The sequence below is a fragment of the Saccopteryx leptura genome, chromosome 2, assembly GCF_036850995.1.
Source record: "Saccopteryx leptura isolate mSacLep1 chromosome 2, mSacLep1_pri_phased_curated, whole genome shotgun sequence".
NCBI lineage: Eukaryota > Metazoa > Chordata > Mammalia > Chiroptera > Emballonuridae > Saccopteryx > Saccopteryx leptura.
The window spans coordinates 261,778,373-261,803,033 of NC_089504.1; the positions used below are offsets into that span (position 1 = coordinate 261,778,373).

The 24,661-nt window shown below is 50.7% G+C and overlaps 1 protein-coding gene across 5 annotated transcripts in view; it reads right to left on the bottom strand.

Moving 5' to 3' along the window:
* Positions 1–353: 353 nt before the first annotated feature.
* Positions 354–24,661, bottom strand: part of SEC16B (SEC16 homolog B, endoplasmic reticulum export factor) — a 36,668-nt gene continuing 12,360 nt past the window's right edge. For 4 of the 5 annotated variants that reach the window (XM_066361609.1, XM_066361607.1, XM_066361606.1 and 1 more), the window contains exons 11-26: positions 22,068–22,165; positions 20,029–20,110; positions 16,278–16,395; positions 14,544–14,655; positions 12,857–12,962; positions 11,125–11,265; positions 9,839–9,952; positions 8,943–9,015; positions 7,371–7,658; positions 6,484–6,551; positions 5,484–5,609; positions 5,186–5,290; positions 4,722–4,830; positions 4,512–4,591; positions 2,787–2,885; positions 354–2,167 (exon numbers count right to left, since the gene is read on the bottom strand). In XM_066361609.1, the coding sequence (XP_066217706.1) occupies positions 2,099–2,167; positions 2,787–2,885; positions 4,512–4,591; positions 4,722–4,830; positions 5,186–5,290; positions 5,484–5,609; positions 6,484–6,551; positions 7,371–7,658; positions 8,943–9,015; positions 9,839–9,952; positions 11,125–11,265; positions 12,857–12,962; positions 14,544–14,655; positions 16,278–16,395; positions 20,029–20,110; positions 22,068–22,165 (1,788 nt within the window). In that variant the 3' untranslated portion in view covers positions 354–2,098. The remainder of the gene's footprint in view (positions 2,168–2,786; positions 2,886–4,511; positions 4,592–4,721; positions 4,831–5,185; positions 5,291–5,483; positions 5,610–6,483; positions 6,552–7,370; positions 7,659–8,942; positions 9,016–9,838; positions 9,953–11,124; positions 11,266–12,856; positions 12,963–14,543; positions 14,656–16,277; positions 16,396–20,028; positions 20,111–22,067; positions 22,166–24,661) is intronic. The other variant, XM_066361610.1, reaches the window with a different exon arrangement.

Genomic DNA, 24,661 nt, shown 5'->3' on the forward strand with positions numbered 1-24,661 from the left:
ACCCATTCCGGTGCTCGTTCTGTTCATACTGTTGTCACTGGTTTTCCATTTATACATCCAGCAGGAGGAGGAAGTGAGGTCACAGGCAGGCATCTGACGTCTTCACCTTCCTCTTCGGTCCTCACTCTCCTCCTCTAAAGCGCTTCTTTCTATGGGGGGCAAGACTGCCCCCTACATCTTTGTGCCGGGGGGGGGGGGCACTGAGCCGTGTGACCCAGCACTGGTGGCAGATGGGATGTGGGAAAAGAGACAAGCTTAGTAATAAGGACATATATCGGGTAGTTTCAAAATACCGTTTCCATTATATACCTCTATCAAGAATGAAAAATCCATAGTTTAATCTGGTAGGCAACAAGACAGTCAAGATTTTTACTTATAGATTATATAATGATAATTTTTTTAAAAACCTCTTACATAGTGGTTAGCATGTACCAGGTGCTTTTCTACAAAAGACTCATTTCATTCTGGCAACATCCCTCTGTAGTAGGTGCTATCGCAATTACTGCCTTGTGTTAGAGATGAGAGGCACGGGCCAGTCTGGTAAGCATGGCCAAGGTGACAAGGTGAACTGGGTGTGAGCCAGGACTCAGGTCTAAGCAGGGTGACTCCCGGAGACCACCACTGCCGCTGTGCAGCCCTGGGTGCTGGCCTCCCAGCGTCCCGACCTGCAGAAGCAGCAGTCTTTTCGGGAAGAAAAGGGAGCGGCATTTACCGAGGGCCTTCGAGATGCAAAAACACTTAGGCATGCACTTCCTAATTTAATCTGAGAGATGAACAGACTTATTTAGAAAAACCAGAATATGCAATATTTAGTTAATGAAGTGATGACTTGCACCAGGGGAGCTTTTGTCCATATTTTCTTAACTGAATAAAATAACAACATTAGAGCAGACGTGGAAGTTAGGAGGGTCTGTCCCTCGATTCTTCATTGACAAAGGGTTCTGTCTAGCTCGGGCGGCCGGCCACACGGTGACGCCGTCATCAGGAGAGACTTCAGGGAAGGAGACCGCCCAGTGGGCCGCAGACAAGCATTTGCTATAAAATCATCTGGTTTAATCGCTACTAACATTAGTAGTGTGGCACATCAGAGTAGAAAACCTGTATGTACAATTACACTTACAAAAAATGTTCTTTGTGAGGGGCACTTTTCAGCAAATCTGACAAAACACCAAGAGTCACTACTATTTGGGGCCTGAAAAAACAGATGGAAATTTGCGAGACATTCCCCCTCCTCCCCCGCGCTCCGCTGACCCTCCCCTCTGAACATTGATTTGCAAACACCCGAAGCAGGGAGGGAGAGATGAACAGTATCACACACTCATTTCTCCTCTCTTAGGGAAAGGGGTGAATTTTTAGAAAATGTTTTTCCATCATTTATTAGACTGATGCTCCATCCATCTGCATCGTTAGGTTCAGCAGTTTCCATGACAATATGCTGTAGATGCCTACAGCAATCTAACTTGATAGCCAGATGCCAGAACGTGGGAAAATAGGACCAGCTAAGAAAGTAAGAGAAATATAATTAATCTGAACCACATAAAAATGTGCCCCAAACGAGGACCAACAGGGAAACTGTTGATGTGCCGCTGAAGAGGGAACTATGACAAGAAGAACCAAGTTTCCGTATAAAAACGTTTGCTAAGGAGCCGTGAACTGGTCTATAAGTAAGGTTGAGAAAGGAATCAAATTCAGTCCAGGGTGTTGCTCTCAGTGCCCTCCCATAATTCCCTGCGGCAAGGCCCGTGGTGTCCTCGTTCACTCCAGCAGTGGAATTTGCAGGTCTTGACTGGCCTGAGACCCTGAGCCACCATCCTCGGTGCCGCCACCAGGCCATCCTGCTCGCCTCCAGATTGCTAGCCAGCCCAGCTTTCCCATCTGAGGAAGTAATTTCCGTCGGGGGAAGCTGATCTTAGGAGACTGGGCTGATCTGTATCCTGGGGGACCATGTCCCCTTGCCCCCTCTGTGCCCAGTGGAGCCAATAGGCCAGCACAACCCTCCGGGGGGCCCCCACATGGCAGAGGGGCTGGGAGGCTTAAGAAAGGAGGGCGACGTCGAAGCTGTGCTCCAGGGAGACCCGCCTGGGATGGTGGTGGTCCGTCAGGGCTGGGTGGGGTAGCGGCGCTGGGCTAGCCGATTGGGCCGACTCAGGCTGGTCACCGCGGGGAGCTGGAGGAGGAGACACAGCACCCTGGGTTAGAGCCCCCAGCCTGCCTCCTCCCGGGGCCGACTGCTGGGGCTGAGCAGTCCGGGGGGTCTGGAACACTCCAGCTGCATCTGGCTTCCTCGTGCGATGTTCTAATGATTCACTTCCACCCTCACCTCTTAGGTCAGGCAAAAGAAAAGAGGGGAGGCCAGGTGACGCATTAGAGCTATCAGTGTGCCCGAGGAGCAGGGAGTTTAGCTTCTCTCAACGTCTGCAATGACCCCCGCACCCCAGGACAGAGGGACCGTGCACGCACACCACTGATGTCAACACCACTTGTGTCCCCTCAGTCTCAAGATTTAGGAAAGGTCAAGAGCAATACTGATAATTGCCACATTGACTGACCCTCTTCTGTGTACCAGGCAGTTCACATACACAGCACCCCTACCGAATCCTCACAACTGCTCGGTGAGGTAACTAGTACTCCTAAGCCCATTTCACAGATGCAAACACTGAGACTTAGAAAGGGTCAGTCAATGCTCAAGAATTCATGCACAGTAAGTGGTAAAGTAGAATTATAAACCTAAGTCTCCTAAATCCAACACCCGTGCTAAGCCCGTCCCTCCAGGCTTCCTTCCTTACCTGGGGGACCTGAGATGGGTTGTAGAGAGGAACAGACCCTGTCAGGGGCGGTGGGGGAGGCAGGCCACCAGGGCTGAAGTAGCACTCAGAGGAAACACCCTGTGACAGGAAACAACAGAAAATCCTATTAGCCCCCGTTCCCCAGATTCCAGCACGCCAAGGGCTCCCCGGAATGTCAGCTTTAGTCAGGAGATGCGGATGGGAAGGGTCTCTTGATAGAACTCAGGGAGCCTTGAGCAGACAAGCATGGTTCAAGTGGGCACAGCCAGCCCCCGGATCTGAACTGGCTACGCGGAGGCTCTGGAGCACGCAAGAAGGAAAAGCCACCATCAGTTATATTGATAGCACCATAAAAAGTCATATCATAATCTCTGAAAGGCCAAAAGTATTATATGAGTGCTCTAACCAGGCCACAGGAAATAAAAATGTCCTCCTAGCAATCAGCATGAAAGCGAACCAGTACAACAATTCATCAAGAATGCGTTACAGCCCCTGCCAAAGATGCTGGGGTACTCTGGCCCCTTCTGGGACACGGGCAGTTCTGCAGATTTCTTCTGTGGAAGCAGGTATCCGCTATATCATGTCCCCCCCCCTCAAACTCCATATGCTGAAATCCAAAACCCAGTACTTCAGAATGTATTTGGATATAGGGTCTCTAGAGAGGTAGTGAAGACAAAATGAGGTCATTAGGATGGGCCCTAACCCAGCATGACTGATGGGTGTCTTTGTAAGAAGAGCAAATGTGGATACAGCCACACCCAGAGGGAAGGCCGGGTGAAGACTTCAGGAGAAGGCCAACATCTCCCAGGCAAGGAGCGGGGCCCAGGAGAAACTCACCCTGCCTTCACCTTGATCTCAGATTTCCAGCCTTTGGGGCAGTGAGGAAATACCATATTTCCCCATGCATAAGACACACCATTTTTCAAAAAGTTTGGGGTCTAAAAACTGGGTGCATCTTACACAGTGGTTGTCGATATTTTTACTTGCATTTCCCGCTTTTTCATGCTTATTTTTTGTTTTGTCTTGTTTTCGTGGCAGAAACAGAGAGAGTCAGAGAGAGGGACAGACAGATAGGAAGGGAGAGAGATGAGAAACATCAATTCTTCGTTGCAGCTCCTTAGTTGTTCATTGATTGCTTTCTCATATGTGCCTTGACTGGAGGGCTACAGCAGACCGAGTGAGCCTTTGCTCGAGCCAGCAACCTTGGGCTCAAGCTGGTGAGCTTTGCTCAAACCAGATGATCCCGCGCTAAAGCTGGTGACCTCGGGTCTCAAACCTGGGTCCTCCGCATCCCAGTCCAACACTATCCACTGCGCCACCACCTGGTCAGGCTGCACTCATTGTTGAAGACAGTGATTCATCATCAGACACCTGAGGACAAGCTACTGGGTGGGAGTTTTGACAGTAATGAGGAGTTGTATGCTTTTTATGATGAATAAAACTTGAGTTCAATAACTTTATGTAATACACTCTTTTGCAAATTTCAGGCCCCCAAATTAAGGTGCGTCTTATAATTGGGAGTGTCTTATACATGGGGAAATACGGTCAATGTCTGTGGCTTTGTATAAGCTGCACAGTCTGTGACCCCTTGTCATGACAACCTCAGCAAACACATAGAGACACTCTCCCCACATTCCCCATGAGTCGGGCCCCCACACAGAAGGGTCAGTCCTTGTACACCCAGGCATCTGGTGGGGCCCAGCCTCCAGCCCGTGGGCTGCTCACCTGGGGCCCAGACACGTCTCCATTTCCAGTCACCTCAGCTGATCCCCCACCGGACGCTGGTCCTCGGACGTCACCCCCACCTAGATAGCAATGAGTGAGACCTATTTCCACTGCTCAGGACTGAGGAGTCCCCACTCACAGAAGGACCCCCCAACCCCGGGGAGCACAGAGCAGACCTCTGATGGCCCAGAGGACATAAGGTTGGCATACCTGTGCCCCTGGGGAAGGCGCTGGTGCCCGGCAGAGACAGGGGCTCTGGGAGAGGTGTCCGTGACAGGCCTGAGCCAGCCTGGGGAGGAGGAGGTGGTCGGCGGGTCTCCTACCCAGTGGAGAAAGAAAGGCGGTGCCAGAGGTTGACAAGGCCCTGCAGTGCCCGCAACGCTGTGGGGTTTCCTCCCCTAAACCCTGTGCCACTCCCTGCTCAATAACCCAAAGATCACGGGTCCTCTAAAATCAAAACTCCTCATTCTAACCTCAAAGGCCTTTCATCGTCTGCCTTTTCCCCTCATGGGACCAATTTATTTCCCATCATCTCTGTCCTTTCACAAAACTGCCCTTCCATCCAGGCTGGGGTGGAGTCCAGCACCACCTCTGGCCCTCTGGGTGCTGAGGAGCCATCCCCGTCCCCGGAAGGCCCACAGAGGATGGTGCCTCCCTGTGCTTCCGCCACTCACCTCTGAGTCTGGGCTGTCAGAGTCATCGTCGTCGTCATCTCCGGAGGGGGACGTGTCCTCGGTAGGCTTCGAGCGAAACCAGCTGAACCAGCCAAACCCTGAGCTCTGGGGGGAGGGGGTGTCAAAGGCCTACTGTAGGTGTGCGTCTCCTTCTGCATACGAGATTAGCCCCCCACAATGTGATGGCGGTGAGACGGGGACAGGACGCAGCTGAAGCCCAGACCGCCCTCTGCTGGGACGAGAAGGCTTAGTCCCCCCACTTTTGTGTTCTCCCTCCCCCCCCCCCCCCGCCTCCTACCTTTTCTTTCTGGGCAGTGTTCTGGGAAGACTTTGTATTGGTCTCATCCGAGGACTCCTCGTCATCCTCCTTGGCGGAACGGGCGGGGCTCTCGGAAGTACATCCTGCTCTGGGAGCGAGTGGCACCTGGAATTAAAGGGAAGAGGAGCTCAGTATCTGTGAACAAGTACAAACGAATGGATGAGTGAATGATGGTGCTTCCATACGATGGCTTTCACCATACCGATGTTAAAAATCCTATTTATGAATGACATGGGAAATCTCATTGTATAGTGTTAAATAACAAATAAGAAATAAAACTTCATACACATGCTCTTAGCCATGTAAAACCACACATTTGTGTGTATATATGTACCTACACACACACACCTATATATATATGATATATGTACATAAATACATGGAAAAAGTATTGAAAGAAAACCAAAACATTTGATTTTGGGATTACAAGTGATATTTGTTTCATTAGTTTTCAAGTTTTCTTAATAATAATTCACTACTTTTTCAGTTGGAAAAATAAAAAAGTCAAATATAAAAGTTTTTAAGGCCTGTAGCGTGTCCCTACCTGAGAAAGTTACGTAATGTGACCCTCCTGAGGGCAGTGCCACCCACTGCTGGGGGAAGGGAGCGTTCATTCAACAGCCAGGTTAATAGAATGATTAATTCGACAAAGTCACCTCTGAGACCTCACAGCCTCACTGATGTAGACTCTTCTTGGAAGTAAAGCAAGGTAGAAATAAAAATAAAGAAATACCCAGAATGGTCTGGTGTGATGGTGAGAAGAATGTGTCGGCCAAGCAGACCTGTGAGGCCAAAACTGCACAGTGCCCTGCCACCCTGTCCCGGGGACACGGGCTGGTGGGGACACAGGACACAAGACGAAACGAGGTGCCTCGGGGAAGGGCGAGCTGGTGCCAGGCAAGGAGGGAGTTTGCATGTGGCTAAGAAGCCAGGTGACCAGAACAAAACCTGCCACTTAAGAGTGGGCTTCATCTCTCACCTGAGGTTTGGAAACCATGTTTTCACCATCAGGATGCTGGAAGGTTTCTTGAGACACTGTGTTCTCTCCTGTGGCACCAAAAGAAACAAAAATTGTGATTTGCAGTTGAACCTATTCCATCCATCCTGGGGAAGTAACAGGGACAGTTGGCTTTCCTAACCGAACCGCAAAGCGGCGGGCACTCCACATCCATAACCATAAGCAGATCGCAGTGTGAGGACCACTTGCATGGCTGCCCCAGGACATGCTGGTCACTCTTCCTCTACCCTGAACACCTTGTTTGTTCCTTAGAAATCCTGGAAATCGGGGCCACATGGAGCTAAGACACAGAGGTCCAGCATGGCCATCCCCTCCACTTGAGTGTCCCATGTTGGATGGGCTCTTATCTCAGGCCTATGAGCTAACCTCCGGGCTCGCCTCCAGCACTGCCCTGGGGATGCTCAGCACTGCTCACCCCACTCAGCCCTGTTGTCCAAAGCCTGCTGGGCCTAAGACACTTGGGACCGGGTCAGCATCAGGCCTCTGCTGGCAGTGAGCTCTGGGACTTCAGTTGTAGGACTTGACCTTCACTGCAGCTCGGGGTGTAGGCGGCACCTGTCTACCCTGCAGCCTCTCTCCTAGAAACTATGTGATCCCGGAGAGGTCAGGAGGGACTGTGGCTGGGCTTGCCACGCTTGTCCAGCTGAGGGCTGAGTGGAACAGAGACAGCCATCTCCCCCGGGTGTGTGCCGAGCACGGGCACCACCGGGCTGGCGCACAGGTGGTCCTCGTCTTGTGCACTCCCCCATCAGGTCTTCACCAGCTGCCCAAGGGTCCCTGCCACTCCCCTGCCTCCTCCCCCCTCCAGAGCTCCTCCCCCCAAGCTGCCAGCCTAGCGTAGGTCTTACCAGGGGGCGGTGGTGTCTGCTGGGCTTGCCCCCAGGCCCATCCCCCGGGAGCCTCTGCCAGCGCCACGCTGCCACCGATCCCCGGCAGATGGGTCTCAGGAACCGAGTAAAGAGGCACCGGGACCCCTGTCTGCTCTGGATTTCCTCCTGCCGGGTAGGAGCCTGGCTGGAGGGGAAAGGGCGGCTGCGGGCTGGGCTGGGCCGGGCCCATTGGCTCCGCTGTTGGCCACATGGCTGAGGGGTCCGCAGTGGCTTCCAAATCACCTTGATGTCCCAAAAAAGTGTTTTCTAAGGACACAGGGCAAAGAGAAAGAAGTGAGGCCTGACATGTCGCGTACGCGTGGACGAATCACACCAGGCATGGTCCTTCCCATACCCTCTTCGGGAAGCAGTCACGAGGACAGGCCCCCGGGTGTGGCTGCCATCGTGTGGGGACAGGTCCAATGCAGCAGCTGCTGCACCACCGCTCACTGCTTATGACTTACAGTGTATAAAAGCATTCCCCTCACGACCTGGTACGACCTCTGAGCCTTAAACCTGTGAGTTAGGAGGGCAGACATTGCCATCTTATATAAGCCTACACTATTTTATTTTTGGATAAACTTTCTCCTTCCAGGATTTACTAATGGGCTTGAGTATTTAAAACTTAGAAAGACTCCAGTTGAAACGCAAATCAGGCCACAGAAACGAGGGCTTTGCCTTTAAGGAACTGGAGGGTGGGCCGTGGCAGGGCCCCTGGTGGTGCTCATTCCGGTTCCGCCATTCTGCCAGTGGGACGTGTACAGTGACTGGCCTGAGGTCACAGGATCAGGGTGGGTGGCCGACACACCTGCTGGACTGGGTGACAGGAGACCTCACGGAGGTGACTGTTCAGAGACACCCTGCCCGGCGACTCTCCAGCCCTTCACCTTCACAGGCTCTGTGACAGGGCAGCAGAGCCAGGAAACAAACCAGGGCCCCGCCCTGCCTGCCTTCCCCTCACTCAGCCCTGCGGGAAGAGCTCACGCGGGGGATGGCGGGAGTGGAGGGACGAGGCCTCGTCTGGCTCCACAGCGGCCTGTGACTTGGGGAAAGGGACTAGACTTAACCGGGAGCAGTCACGTCTGCCAACACAACACTCAAAGGCATCCGAGGGGAGAGGAGGCGAGTACGGAAACACGCTGAAACATGTTGAACATGTATGCGGCAACCGATAGCTCCAAAATCTCAACGGCTCCCAATGTCCCCAACACTAATGTGAAACAGAGGTCACGCCCACCTCTGGCCTCGAGAAATGTATTCAGCCAGGGAAACGGCAGTGACAGAGTTGAAAGAATTAGATAACAATATGCTGTAACAAGTATTAAAACCTGAATGTGAAGCAGTAACTCGACTCACATGGGAACTCAGAAGTGTCAGGATGACCGAGGCCGCAGGAGCTGCGGAGAAGGTGCCTGGACCTCTGGGTCAGACTGACACCAGCCAGGACACCCTCCAGGAAGGGAGGGGCAACGGCGTTTTAAGCCATGGTCTCTTGAATAACAAGACCCTGAGAGTCACCTACTTACACACTGTGCTCCTCAGTTTGGATACCTGTTGTTCCGCGGGCTCCAGAAATAACGGAGTGCACTGAACGGGCATCTCCCATGTCTCCGGATACCTTCTGCTATTTGAAATGAAGGAAAATCCGTTAAGCAACACAAAGAGAAACAAGAACAGGGAACAGGGTTTAAGAATTAAGTCAAAAATAAACCAGAGGGAGTGACAAGGCGAGGGAACCTCAGACGAATACTGGGAGTTTGGGGGGGGGGGGGGGAGTAAGGAGGACGGGGTGGCAGCCTCAGCCCTTCCTCAGAGCAGGCAGGGGCCCCAGGACCAGGGCCATCTGTGTCTCCCCCGGGAAGACGCAAAGGACAAGGAATGCAGTGTCCCCAAGGTGTGCAACACGTGAGGGAGCAAGGGCCGTGCTCGCCTTAACAGAACCCACCCAGTCCTTTCTCAGACGGAGTGGGAGAAAGAAAATTGAAGAAACCCTGTTCCAATTATTGTTACAATTACTACCGGCAGCTTTTGGAATCATCAGAACAAAAAAGGAAAGGCCCGGAAGTCTTTTAAGCAATTGCCCTGCATTACATGAAAGTGACGCAGGTCTGCTGTGATCCATTGTTCCTAACAGAGAGAACGAGGCCTTGATCGTCATGAAACATATTTTCTGGGACCATAGAGAGGGCGGCAAGAAAGAGTTTGACAAGGGTCCCACGGTCTCACAAGTGAACACAGGAAACCGTTTCCGCCCAGGAAAGAGGCCGCGTTCGGGAAGCTCAGTGCCACCCCCTCCTGCGTCGGGCTGGGCCTCATGGGGTGATGGGAGTCCTCGTGGCCCTCCATGGTTGGGGGCTTGCCAAGGTCAGTGCCTGCATCCGCTGTGTCATGGGGAGCTCAGGGGGAAACAAAGGCCCACACACTGACCCTGCTTCAGCCCTGCTCACCTCCAGCTCCTTGTGCCGCTTCCGGAGGTGCACGAGCCAGCCCGGCTCCTGGTCCCTGTCCCCGCGGCGTCTCTCTAACAGCAGAGGATCTGACAGTTTCAGTCTCTCTGCCAGCTGTGCCAGATTGCCAGGCGGGTCGGGGCAGAAAGCACAAGAAGGGACGGGAGGGAAGGAAATAGAAAAATGGAGAGAAGATGGGGGAACATGTCGTGAGGGAAAAGGAGAAAGTGCTTTAACTCAACTTGTACATTAGATTATAAAGCATCATCTAGAGAGTGAATCCAGTAGATGCTGTCCCCAAAATGGCAGCATACATAAACAATTAACCCATCTTGGTGTTTGATACTAAGTGCAGTAGGAGGAGAAATGAGTACTTGGTTTTATGTCACTGCAAAGCTCTCTGCTTTGTGGAAGTGCCTCCCAAACTTCCATGCTCATTGGGCCACCAGGGACTTTGGTAAAAGGCTAATTCTGATGTCAGAACTCAAGGTGGAGCCTGAGATTCTGCATTCCTCACGAGCCCCCAGGGGACACCCAGGTTGCAGGTCCAGGGACTACTTTGCATTGCAAGACTCTATTCTATTATTAAGTTTCAAAACTTTCCTACTCCTCCATTCTGGGTGCCTGAGCTCACTCCCAGCCTCATCTTATTGGCAGAAACCTCAGAGTGAGGAGACTCAGCACCACCGATGCCATTGGCTACAGAGCCCAACTCTTGGGCCTCGTCTAAAGCAAAGCAAACACAGACAGTCGGTGCCTTTTTGTTCTCCAGCTAATGCATTTTTCTTCACTTAATTGGAACAACTCTTTGCCTGATTGTTTTCTTCCCCAGGAACTGAAAGATGATGTGTTTGTTTTTGTTTTTTTAACTGTATCACACATGTGATAAAATATTCCATGCATTTAAAAGCATTTTAGTAAAGAACATTTCCTGTCTTGATCACTAAAATATATTATCTGAGCCCAGCTTTTATAATTAGAATGCTTCACCTAAACATGTAGTTTTACTGCACCAGGAAGGCAGATGCAAGAATGAACATCTTGCATTGCACACGCCTCATTCCCGGTCCCTCCTTCCCGTGCGCCCCGCCCACAGCACCTTCTCTGCACAGAGTCGGGCCTCGGCTTATCACATCTGGGCATGCATGCACGGTCAAAGGCGGCTGTGGGTCCCTGCTTCACAGCAAGCTCAAAGAAGATGAAATGTCGTGTCTAAGCTGCTTTACAACAGCTCGCTCTGAACGCTGAAGATAAAACAGCTGCAGAGAACCCTTTGAGAAGCTCACCTTGATGAGTTCCAGCAACAGCACAGGGTGACTGCCCTCTCCCTGGCTAAGGAGGGCTGTGCCAACGGCTTCGCAGTAATGCAAGGCCTGGGACGCAAGGCCGTAATCCGCCAGCCGGGATGCATAAAGGAGCTTATACACCTGCGGAAAGGAGCAGGGCCAATGACTCGTCCACCCAGGCAGGGAGAGGAAGAGAGAGATGGAGAGAAGACTTCTTGAAGTCAGCTGACTGCCAAGTTCCTCTAGCTCTGGCATCGAAATATCAAAGAGGGCCTTGTGCCATTCGTGGCATTCTATCTGTGCACGGGCTCACGTCCAAACTCAGCCTGCAGGTCCCAGAGAAAGGGGTGGAATTCACATCCACTCAGTCTCCCTGGGCCCAGGTCACCATGGAAATGCAGCCCATGTTCCTGGGAAGCCCCATGTACATGGGTGCAGGACCAGGTGCCAGGGGGACATAAATGAGAAATGGCTCTGGTGCAGGGGCTTAGAGCCCAAGGGAGCATGCAGATAAACATGGGCAGCAATCGTGAAGCACACATGACAGGGCATGACGAAGCATGAGGGCTTGGGAATCAGACAGACCCAAGTTCAAATCCCAGCTCCGTCCTGGGTGTGGAACTCTGGCTAGTCACCCTCACCCCGTGCCTCTGTTTCCTCCCTGCCACTTGGGGATAATACTATCTAGCCATTGGTTGTTGCAAACACGAAATGGATAATCTATGTAAGGTACTTAGAACAAACGACATGCAGGAAATGTGAGCCGACAGCACCAAGCCTCGGTTTCCCCTTCGGGAAAGGGCGTCATCACAGCAGCTTCACCGGATTCAAAATAACACACTAGAAGCATAGTGGCCCAAAGCCAGGCTGTGGGGCACGTTCGCTGAAACCAGCTCCTCTCATTACCCTCAGCCCAGAGACAGCAAGAACCGCGGGTCAGAACGCAGAGAGAAAGGGACTGAAGTCTGCACCCCAAGGAGCTGCTCCGCCCTGGTTTGGAGGACAAGGTGAGGCTGTGGGGGGAGCTTGGAAAGAAGGTACTAATAGGGTCGTTCTGTACACAGTACTGCACTCACTGTCAAGGTTCTGTTTGTGTCCCGTGTTGTGGGGAGTGTGTGTGTGTGTGTGTGTGTGTGTGTGTGTGTGTGTCTGTGTGTTGCTGCTGCCGTGTCACTCAAAGCGGGCACTGAAGCAGTTCTGAAGAACTGAGAGTGACCCAGGGTGCGGGTGGAGAAGGTGGGGAGGGAGGTCAGCCCTCGTGAGGACACGCCACCCGCACAGCCGAGGCCCCGAGGGTGTAAGGGGAGAAAGAAGGTGAGGGCCAGGGCGGAGCCGGGAGGGTCTCCACAGTGAGAGGACAGAGCAGAGGACCAGGTCAGAGAAGCAGGTTGGCAGGAGAGGGAGTATGGCCGCTGCCCACCAGCGGGGCGTCCGTGTCCACTCCCGGTGGGGTGGCAGTGGGGCCCAGGACAAGGGGGACCGAGCGCTGCCCGGCCAGGACCCCAGGCAGGAGTTCCACCCGTCGGGAGCCGGGCCAGGGCCTCCAGCAGAGGCCGCTGCAGCGTTCTGCCTTTCTGCCCTAAGGTGCAGAGGGTTAGGGGACCTACGAATAAATCCTGACCCTTCCCACGCTCGTGCTAACGAGGAGAGGTTGGGCGGTGACAGCGCAGCTCCTAAGCGTCCAGGGGCAGAAGGGAAGGTCAGAGGTCCGCAGCCCCGCAGGCTCAGTTACCTGGAAGGGAGGGATGAAGGACTGGGGGCGGCCCAGCATCTGGCAGTACTCGAAGATCTCCGTCCTCTGGATAGCCTCCGTGGTTGCAAACTTCAAAAACTCTTGACTGGAATCAGGAAATGACAATAAAAGAGACTGAAGTGGGGGTGCAGGGGCGGATCTGAAACCCGGTGGACAGCGGAACACCAGCTGCTCCCACCCACAGCCGAGCTTCCGTCCTGCCGAGGAGAGGGAGCAGGAAGGCCTGTCCTCTGCTCTGCCTCTGTCCAGGGACAGGACCAGACAGCCCTGCGGGGACGGGCGCCGTGCCACCTGCAGCAGGGGTCCCCTGCCCTCTTTGCTAGAGGGTCTTTATGACAGGCTGCTGTCCCTCCCAGCTGGACGGGGCACTGGGTCCTCCTCTGAAGGCCTGAAAGCCAAGGATGTGTCCCTGTCACAGGCCCCTCCCAACCTGAGCCAAAGGGCATGGAAGAGTGAGTGAGGGCGAGGTGGTGTTCCAGGAACTCTGGACAAGAGCTGGCGTGGCAGAGAATGGGGAGGACTACTGAGCCAAACACCAGCGATGGTCCCCATGCTGGGAGTCCACTCAGCCAAGGAGGAGGCAGACGGGGTGACTGTGACCTGAGGAGCCATCAGCGGCCCCGTGCCCCTAACCTCTTCCCCGACAGCTGCCACAGTCACCAGCTCTTCCCAGGGTTATGCCTCTACCTCCAGACCTTTCCTCAGACAACATGACATAGCAGGGAGACAGACAGCCCACACACGCTGATCGTCACGTTCGGCACAGACAGGCTGCTCTGACAAGCGAGCCACGTGCTACCAGAGACCAGGGCCTTGAGACAACCGGCAAGAAGATATGTGATCCTACACTTGTAGGCAGTTCGGTGCAGCAGTTAAAAGTCAGGGCTTTGCTGTTGCACAGTCTGGATTCCACGTCTGCCTTGACCCCACACCAGCTGTGCTATCTTAGACAAGTTACTTAACCTCTCTGTGCCTTGGTTTCCCCTCCTCTATAAAGTGAAGATTAAAAATAGCACTTTCCTCCTAGAGTAAAAGTGATGGAAGGAAATGGTGCTAATAAAATGACCAGCACAACGTAGGAGATCAGGAAATCTTAATTATTACTGGGACAGGAAGTAGAGGTCCAGAGTGTGGAGGACTGCAGGGAAGCAAACTGGATTTTTTATTTATTCATTGTGTAGGGGCTTATTAAAGCCCTTCTGTGTGACAGCTTAATGTTACAGCCAACAGAGTGTAAGGGAAAGGTGAGACTTTGAGGAGTTTGAGCACCAAGTCAGTGCAGGGGTGTAGGAGCTAAACATAAACTTCTTCCACTTCTCAGTTTTGCCCAAGGGTTGCCTAACACAGAGCCGCAAGCGCTCACACTAACATTTTGTAAGAAATAGTCCCCAGTCACGGTGCCAGGGCGCCACCGAGTGGCCATAGGGGCACAATACAACCAAGGGCACCCGCTCCCAACAAAGGTTCCCCTAGTGGTGTGACGCGGCCCCCGCTGGGCATCCCTTTGTCCAGACCCCCGCAGAACACAGTTGCAGAGGAAAGGACCAGCAATAGCTGAGATTCACACAAGAAAATTAAAAATGGAGCCATGAAGCCTAGCAGGAGCTAAAGCAATCCCCTAGAAGATATCCTTCCCGCTTCTCCTTTGCCCCAGAAGAGGGCGTACCTGTGGCTGCTGCCCAGCAGGGCCAGATGGTCTGTCTTCACGGTGTAGTAGCCGAAGGGCACGTGAGCCACCAGGTAGCAGAAGTGGGCTGCCTCCACCAGCCCCTTCCCAGCTGCAGGAGGAAGACAAGCCCCGGTCATGAAAATGCCCACATGGGGGGCCCATACTCTGGGGGGAGGGGGAGGGGAGACAGATGAAGTGTGGGCTCAGAGGTCAGAGGGCAGAAGCCTCTGACCCCGAAGAGACCCCAGACCCCCATTCAGCCTCTCTCCCACCATGTTTTTGGCCTCGGACATTGCATTTCGATTCTCATCAGCCAGAATAAGGCACTATTTCCCCTCCTAATGGATTTTTTTTTCTTTTTTTCTTTTTTTTTTTTTTTTTGTATTTTTCTGAAGCTGGAAACAGGGAGAGACAGTCAGACAGACTCCCGCATGTGCCCGACCGGGATCCACCCAGCACGCCCACCAGGGGCGAAGCACTGCCCACCAGGGGGCGATGCTCTGCCCCTCAGGGGGGTCGCTCTGCCGCGACCAGAGCCACTCTAGCGCCTGGGGGGGCAGAGGCCAAGGAGCCATCCCCAGCGCCCAGGCCATCTTTGCTCCAATGGAGCCTTGGCTGCGGGAGGGGAAGAGAGAGACAGAGAGGAAGGGGGGGTGGAGAAACAAATGGGTGCTTCTCCTATGTGCCCTGGCCGGGAATCGAACCCCGGTCCCCCGCATGCCAGGCCGATGCTCTACCGCTGAGCCAACCGGCCAGGGCCCCTAATGGATTTTTGATTGGGAATTTTCTAAGCACTGTAGTCCTTCAGGAGGGTGAGAAGCAAGTAGGGAGACCTACACCTGAGCAAAGACGTGGAGCATTGGGAGGAACGGTTTTTAAAGCAGGCTTCTCGGGGCACTAATGCACTCTGCTGAAACCAGACAAGAGAAGGCTTTTCCCGGTGTTCATAAAATCACTTTCATTACCAAGTTGTTCCCCGCTTTAAAATGTTCTGCCATGCATGTTCTGTGACCTCAAAATCGAGTTACTTCAACTCGGAAAAGTACCTCGCACGGAGCCCGGCACCCAAGGAGGGTTTCACGAATGTCAGCCTCCCCTCCTACCTGGCTGAGGAGTGACCCCCCCATCTGACTCACCACAACCTCACACAAAGCTGTTTCTTGTTTAACAGAGCGATAGTTCACAAAGCTCCACAACAAGAACCATGATCTCCAGATGTCCTGCCCCTTAACCAAATCTGAGAGCCACTGATCTGAAACATTCCATAGCCCCTCAGTGTCTATGAGGCCAGGTTCACAGCGAGATGACGGAAACAAAGACCACACAGTACCCAGGGAAGTTCAGGCACAAATACAACTTCCTGCATGGTTGAGCTGGGTCACTGCGGGACTAACGGCAACAGGAGCCGACAGGCCCCACGTCCTAACTCATCTTCAGGGAAATCTACCCAGAGATAGAAGATACCCTGTTCCAAGGAACCTCCCATGGCAGCAGAACCCCAGGCCCAGGGCCTGCACTGGCTTGCCGCAGAAATTCTGCGAAACAGAGAGGCCAAAAGGACACTCCTTTCCCTGGAGTTTCTGTCCCCAACACACGGAGGCTCCTGGGTAAAAGGCAAGCCGGAGGTGTAGACCCGGGCCCTACACACAACCTGAGGACCGAAGCACGGGATGTGCTAGGCCCGGAGCCACCCTGGAGGAGAGGAAGGGGACGGCTCTGGCTGCAGCTTACCCAGGGTGTCCCCCATGGTGACAATCGTGCGCTGCTGCAGGTCCAGGTCCCCGCCCTGATTCGACAGAATCACAGCCAAGTGAGGCCTCCAGTCTCCCCACTGCTTGTCCCCACAGCACTGAAAGATAGCAAGGGAAAAAAAATGAAGATGTACTGAATAACGGAGCACGGGCCAGAAGGGAGGTGAAGGTTGCTGTCTATTTCCTGGTGTGGAGGAGTTCGGGGAATGCCCACTATACTGCCTGCAAGGCTGCCGTTCATTGATTCCAGGCGAAACCCCTAGAACGATCAATGGATAGGCAGACAGAGAGACACATATGTATATACATACATACATACATACATACGTAGGGATAAGATACATAAATAAAAGGACACTATTAGTCTCTAAGTTTCAAATTTCTTCCTGGTGACCCCAATCCCAACAACTAGAGACAAAAATGAAAATAAAACCCTCATGTTCCAGTGGGAGAAGGAAGGTCAAACACCCTGGGCTCACAGGGAGAGGAGTCTACATTAGCCTGTTAGAAGTCAGGGGAACAGTGAACTCCTTAATACTTTACAAATGGCTAATGTTTTCTGGTTTTCTAAAGCCCTCTCACATACATCACCTTATTTAATCTTCACAACCGCCCTATGAAATCTAACTTCTATAGCCACTTGGAGAATGGAATAAACCAAGCCAAGTGGTCCAGCCAGCACTCAACCCCCATTCATTCCCAGCCGAGGGCTATGCCATCCTCCCTCTAGTGACAATGCAGGGGCAGAAAATGTCCACCAGGGGGCAATAGAGCGTAAACAAAGAGTGGAAGTTCAAAGAATCCCCACACAGCGGGTGCTTTTCCTATCTTCTGGCTCTTGTGCTATCCTCCTGAATGAAGGGAAATTCAGGGCAGGAAACATCAATAAAGAAACAACACAATGTCACAGAAATAACACAGGCCCTGGATTCAGGTGAAGGAGACCTGCCTCCTACTAGCTGTTTGACCTCGAGCAAGTATCTTAATGTGTTTGAGCCTTTGTTTCCTCATCTCTTAAATGGAGATCCTATTTCTACCTAAGAGGGTTCTTGTTGATTGTAAAATAAGACAGCCAGGTAACGCATGTAACATAGTGCTTCTTCACACTGGGCTTGTGCTTTATAAATTCCATATAGGCATAAACACGCACACACGTGCACACATACAAGCCCAGCAAAGGAAAAAGGTGATTTGCAGACCAGTCTATCTTCCAGTTGTTACCAGAAGACTGGCCGTAATAACTAAGCTCTGGAGGTCAGAACAATTCACAATTACTTGGTCTTTGTAATGATCCCAAGGAACACAAGATGCTCTGTCCAACTCCATTTTACAGTTAGGCTTTGTTTCTCTGGGCAGTGCCCTGTGAGAGCCAATGGTGATGATAATAAAGCCCAGCACTAACAGCAGTTCTCACCTACTGCGGTCTGGCCGTGAACCACACCCAGGGCTAAGCGCTCCTCTGAGGAACAATCACACGCTTTGGGCACTACTATTATCCCCACCGTAACATGTGGGCCAGGCCCTCTCTTGCTGGAACTTAAGAAACCAGAAAAAGAAAAGCCTTTGCTAAAAATAACACAACTTAGCAGTCATTCTTCTGTCTCCAACATAAGTGGTTTTTAAAAGTCACTGTAAAGCAGACCAATTGGGGGTGGGGGAGGGGAGTAAACACATATTAACTTCAAGGAGTCAAGCATAGTGGTTGACGGGTTCAGATATTCTCTCTCCTTTAATTTTCCCAATAACTCTATTGGTTAGGCATCCAAATGCCTACCAACATGAGAAACGGAGGCCCTGAGATTAGGACTAAGGCCAAGTTCGCAGCACGGTGAGGAGCAGGGTGGAGGTTCCACCTGTGCTAGAAGCCGTGTCTGTTTCCCAGGGGCCATGCTTTTTTCCCACTGCACCGCTCACTGCAAGTCACTGAAGTCTCGTTTTACTAGATGCTATGATGCTGGGAAACTCTCAAACACGAAGGTCAAACAGGGCATTGGAACGTCACCGTGACTCCTCAGTTTTCTCACCTAAACACAGGGAACATGCAGCTAACTCTACCATGACACTGAGGCCCAAGGGACCATACGCTGACGACATCATTTCCTGCGTTTTATGACACGATGCAATCTCGCTGCAGAGCACGAGCACCTAGCTGAACCGTGCGGCACGCTCCACGTTCCAGTGTAACCAGTTGGTTTAACGATGGGGCACAAAAGCCATCACTTCCCTTTTCAGTTTGGTGGAGTTTGTGTGCAAGCAATAAGAAAAACAGAAAAGCAAAAGTGTCGAGTCTGTTATCATTAAAACTAGGAGTCAGCGGAAACCCCAACCTCGAAACACAAGAAAAGCTGCTGGAGTGATGGTGAGTGGAACAGAGGTGTGCTCAGGAGGAAGCAGAGAGAACACCGGAGAGGGGACCCCACACCATCTCACCAGCCAGCTGAGGAGAAGCAAAGGCGGTGCAGACATCCCGAGAAAACTCCAGGAGGCGCCGGAAACACTGGACGGCCTGGAATGGGGCCCCGGTCCCTCCCAGCACAAACCTCCCATAAACAACTGGACCAGGGAAGACTCGACTTCTCTAAAGAGTCTGTACAGATATACTGCAGAGGTAAAGGGAGAGAAGTAACATAAAAAAATAATAAATGGAAAGTAGAAAGAATATTCACCAGAAAAAAAATGTTATCATAAAACATATTTTATCATGAATTTAAGTAAAAGAAAGTAATGAAACAACTCCTATGAAGCAAGAGCCTAAAGCCCAGTTATAAATGCTCAAGAAAGAGATGGTGGGAACAGAAAGGGATAAATGTGACCTGCAGAGCTCGGGGAGGAAGTGTAAGGAAAATAAACCCCCAAAAACCAAAGAAATAAGGACAAAGAAGAAAAACAACATTGATCAAACACACAATAAGAGACATGAGGGGTGGAAAGTAAAAAAGAAGAAATAAAGAAATAAAACAAATTTTAAAAGTATCTGAATTAAAGAGAAAGTTATATATATGAAATATGTATAAATGGGGTTCCTGGGGGGGGGAACAAAATCAAAATAATGGAACAAAACAAATACTGAAGGATGTAATTGAAAAAAACTTTTCTGAACTGTGAAATGTGAACATACATATTAAAAGAGCACGCTGCGTCCCAAGAAAACATGGACCGGGACAGAGAGCCCACCCAGATGTAGCGTAGTTAGTTACTGGACTTCAAAGATAAGGAAGGAATGGTGGGAGCAAAGACGACCAAGATGGAAAATCTACCCGGCTTGCCTCAGACATGCTCTGAGCCAGATCCAGCGCTAGACAATGTGGAAAATCTAGTGTGTCCAGCACTGAGGGTCAAGGGGCAGGGGAGGAGGAGAAGAGCAGGCCGGGGAAGCCTGGAGAACAGTCTCACAACAAAGCAGGCCACTGGGCCGCTGTGCGAAGGGCACGGTCCCTGGAATCAGACACTCCTGGCCCGATCCCGACGCCACGGCTCACTAGCTCTGGGACGGTGGCTCCTTGCGCACCTCTGCACCTTAGTTTTCACGTCTGCAAAATGCGGACAGTAATGACTACCTACGTGTGTTCAATGAAATAATGTGCATAGAGGTGCTTAGCACAAGGTAGGTGATTAACCAACAGTGGTTTTGACTTTTACATCTTCAAAGCCATCCCCTGCTTCCAGAGCAGTCCCACCCCCTGAACCCTTAGGCTGCTGGGGCGGTGGAGGCGTCCTGTCACAAAGGGTACCGTGGCTGCCTGTGGGATCCTCCCCGACATGAGCTGGAAGAGGGTCTGCAGTGGGTCGCTGAGCGCCAGCGTGCTGGTGAAGCTGCAGAGAGAGGCAACCGTCAGTGTGGACCAAGCCAAGAGACCCTTGACCCATTACAGAGGGGAGCAGGCCTCGTACATATTCCCATTTGAATTTAGCAGCTCCTTTTGGAACAACTTTCACCTTGCTTTCTGGTTTGTGCCTTTGCCACACCCACTTTTTTGGGGGGGAGGGGGAGACAGAATTTTCTCTCCAGCACACACCCCAGGCGGATCTCATTGTTTGGGGACACTTCCTGCACTTTGACAAAGACACCCTCACTCTCAAGGAACCATTCCTGCAGGCCTTCCTCCATCACGGAGGGGACCCACCAACACTCCAAAGAGCCCTGGCAGCCCCAGTACTCACCCTGAACCTCTTCTCTGCGGGCCCCTCCTTTCCAGCCCCCTCAGCCCCCACGCAAGCCCGCAGCCCTCACAGCGGGTTTTCTAGCTCATCGCTTGCCTGGGTCTATAGTGCTTTTGCTTACAAGCACTAAATAACCATTTTCAGGAACCAAAGAGGCATACAGCAGAGACCAGCAACGGTCCTGGGGACAGCAGACCAAGGGATATGCTCAACAGGGGTGTAATCAGCTCTGTCGCCGATCTGAGGCTTACACATACTCAGAAAAAGATTATTTTTAACAATTCACTGGGTGCTATCAAAAATCAATGGCCCAGGGCAAAAGTCTGTAGCAGAGATGTATGCTACAATGTGGAGTGGTGGCGTGCTCGTTTCCAAAACCCAAAGGAAAATCATCCCTCCCCAAACGGTCTTTCATTGAACAGCACCCTTGCCTAGCCAACTCAGAGCTCGTATCCTGACGAAGCTTCGGTGCTGTTTACCATGGCAGTCCCTGAACAGAATGGGGTGCACGGTGGTGGTGCTGGGCGCTGGGAAGCCTCAGGGCTAGAATAACAGACAGACTCCACGATAGCATCGTGAAGAATGGGCTCCCAGGGAGTGTGACAGCCAACAGCCCCACAGACTGAATTTAGAGGAGAGTGTCCAACTTCTTAGCCAAGTCTGTGCTCAACAGGATGCACGGTGAATTTATATGTAAGTGAAGCGAGAAGGGTAGTTCACAGCACTCATCAACGCTAGAAGGTGACTACTATGAGGTCACATCCTTCTCACTGTCTGACCCAAGCCTGCTTCTTATGGGAGTGTTCCCCTACCCCAGGGTTCCTGCCACACATCTGTCCCATGGATGCTAACGAGCCTAAAGGACTTGTTTGAACACCCCTCTCCAGCACCCCCTACACCTACCACCTCCATTGGATCCTGGTTCTCTTTTGCTATTTCATCCACCTGACTCCAGACTTCTGGCTGTGTACCCACACCTCCATTCCTATTTCGTCCTGGTTTGGGCACCTGTCCTGGTCCACCTGGCACCCAATCTCGATGTGCCAGTGTGACTTCTGACTAAATGGACCCCTTTAGTCTCGTCATCTCCCACTGGTCTAGAAGACTTCCAGTTCTAATTCCCAGTCCCACACCCCCCTTCCTGCCGTAGCTTCCGGCCCCGCTACCCCGCACCCCGCCTCCTTCTCAGCACCCATATCTCCACTGCAAGGCCAAGCAGCACATGCACCAGCTCTCGGTCCTCAGGCTCAGTTAACCTTCAGTGATCGTTCCTACTCCCTCACTGATGGAACTATCCAGAAAGCCCCTCCCAAAGAGAGAAGACTACAGCAATGTAAAAACCCACTTACTTTTTAGAAACCCTGACTCCGGGAAACATCACTAAAATGCTTTACTCAGCTTCGCAGGTAGAAAGAATGTGCCTGTGCCCAGATTATAAGCACCTGGAGAAGGGATGTGCTGTGTCCGGCTCAGAACAGAGAAGCTGGAAGGGAGCTTGGAGTGTTGGGCTTCTTCTCAGTGCATCCTGCATTTCTCCCCACCGTCACCCCCACACTCGCCGGGGCGGCCGCCCTGCTCCACTGGTATCCGTGGCAAGTCCCCAGCTCACCCACTCATGACCCAGCTGTAGGTCCTCGGGTCCATCTTGCTGGAGAGGAACAAGGCGTGGCCCCACAAATGGTTCTTCATGGCCCACTCCAAGGCTTCCTGGAAGCAAACCATCACATTCAAGGTCGCCTCCCTCTCCTTCCTCTAACAGCAAGGACTAAGTACCGTGCTTAGGTACCGCCCCCGCCCCAGCACTAGAGGCAGGGCTTCCCAAAGACTCTTTGAGCCTCACATGTGAACATGAAAAAGGAATAGTGGGAAATGGGCTTTCATCTGGCATGCATTTCTAAGTTGTCCCTCTCTCCAGCCTCCGCTTGGCCAAAATCCATGATGCTATTTCACTAGCTCCCCTCAAACATGGCTTCCCGTTAGCCTTATCGCTAGCAAAAGCCACATGATTCTTTTAGGAACCTGAGTACCAAAACGAGGGAAGCACCTCACCCCAAGGACTGAGCCTCAAAATTCAAGTAGCAACATGATTCACTGGCCCTCCTTATCCGTGGTTCCACGTCCCCAGGTCCAACCAACCTCATACACGGCTGGAGAAAAAATTGGCACAACCTCTACCCAGGCGATTTTTCCATACCTACCAGAATTGCAAACCATCTATTCTCTGACCTCACAACTCCACGTCTAGGAATGTAGCACACATATATTATCTCACACAAGGCAAAGTGACAATGGTTCTTCATTACAGCATTGTTTATAATAGCAAAAGACTGGACATAATCTATATGTCAACCTATGAGGGTTTAATTAATTATAATTTATCTACAGACACCTGTGCAGCCACTAGACATAATGAATAAGATCTTTATACATTGTAAGGAGCACAGGGTCAGCAAAATGTGACCTGAAGGCCACATTCAGCCCGCAGGCTAAGAGCAGTTTTTACATTTTTTAAACGATTAATATTATTTCATGACACATGAAAATCATATATCATTCACATTTCTGTGTCCGTCGCATGTTCCTGGAGCACAGCCACAACCATCATTTACATGTTGTCTGTGGCTGCTTCCACAGACATGAGTAATTTCAACAGGAGCCCAAAATATTTACTGCCTGTCCTTCCACAGAAAGTGCTCGCCAAGATACTTTGTTCAGTGGAAAACAGAAGTTGATGAGTGGTAAATAGTATGCATAAAACAGGAGGAAAATAATCATATATACATAAACTATTTCTGGATATTTCAGAGAGAAATTGAGTGGCTGGGGGCTGGGGTCACCATGTCTCCACAGTATCTCTTTTTGTCTTTTGATTTTTTTTTAATCAAATTGATTTTAATCATATATTCAAATATTTAAGTTAATTTAAAACTTTTGTAAAATGTGAGTTCAACCTCAAAATTAAACAAGCCATAAAAATAGGTAAATACAGTATGTGAAGTGATGGATATGTTAATTAACTCAGTGGGGAGGATCCATTCACAATGTGTGTATATAAAGCATGTATATATATCATTTATATTACATAATCTTGTACACTTTAAATATAGTACCATTTCATTTGTCAATTATACCTCAATAAGAAATGTTTAATATACAGTTTTATAATTTACATATCAAAAAATTAAGCAAGATATCAGTTCATCTGCAGAATTAAAGTATTCACTATTGATAGGCATACTTTAGATCTATCTGGTGGGGGTATAGTTTGTAAACAAACTTTCTGAAAACTAATTTAGTGTATAAATGAAGAACTTATAAAAGGGCATGGCCTTCAGCCCAGTAATTTTAATTCTAGGAATCCTAAAAAAATAAAAAATAAAAAAATAAAAATAAAAAGAGCCACCAAAGACTTATGCAACAGATGTTCAAATTGTTTTGAATTTTCAGAGAACCAGACCAAAGCTCTAGTCAGCCTCACACTGAGAATTTGTCTCATGTTAAAATTTATTTCTCTAGTTACCTAAATGATACCTGAAGTGAAAAATGGAAAAAAAAAATGTTGAATTGGGAAATTCTGTGGAGTTAAGCAGGTTTGGGAGGGAGACGGAAGTTATCATTCACTTAATTATTTCTGATCAGGAAGATCTAATATTAGGTCTGAGTCACCCATGTGAGCCCTTTGACAGCCCATTTCTCTGTCATCCTCAAGAGCAGGATCTATTATAACTATTAGAATAAATGCTTGACATTTAAAAATAAAGATATTCAAATTGTATAACTTAGAATGAGTGACAAAGTTGCAGACACCCTACATAATCAACAAGAATGAATTGGTTAAATAAAATACGATGCCTCATATGATGGAATATTTTAAATGGTGCATTTTAATGCCATGGGATTATTTCACCATATAATTTTCAGAAAAAAAGAAATATATATATATGATTTAATTTGATTTTGAACATATATGCATAGAAAAATGCTAAGGTAAACATCAAAATATTAGCAGGTGTTATGAGGGTTTGGGGGGTTTCCCCTTTTGTATTTTTCCAAAGTTAGAAGCGAGGAGTCAGTCAGACAGACTCCTGCATGCACTGGACCAGGATCCACCTGGCATGCCCACTAGGAGGTGAAGCTCTGCCCATCTGAGGCATCGCTCCATTGCAACCGGAGCCATTCTAGTGCCTGAGGCAGAGGCCATGG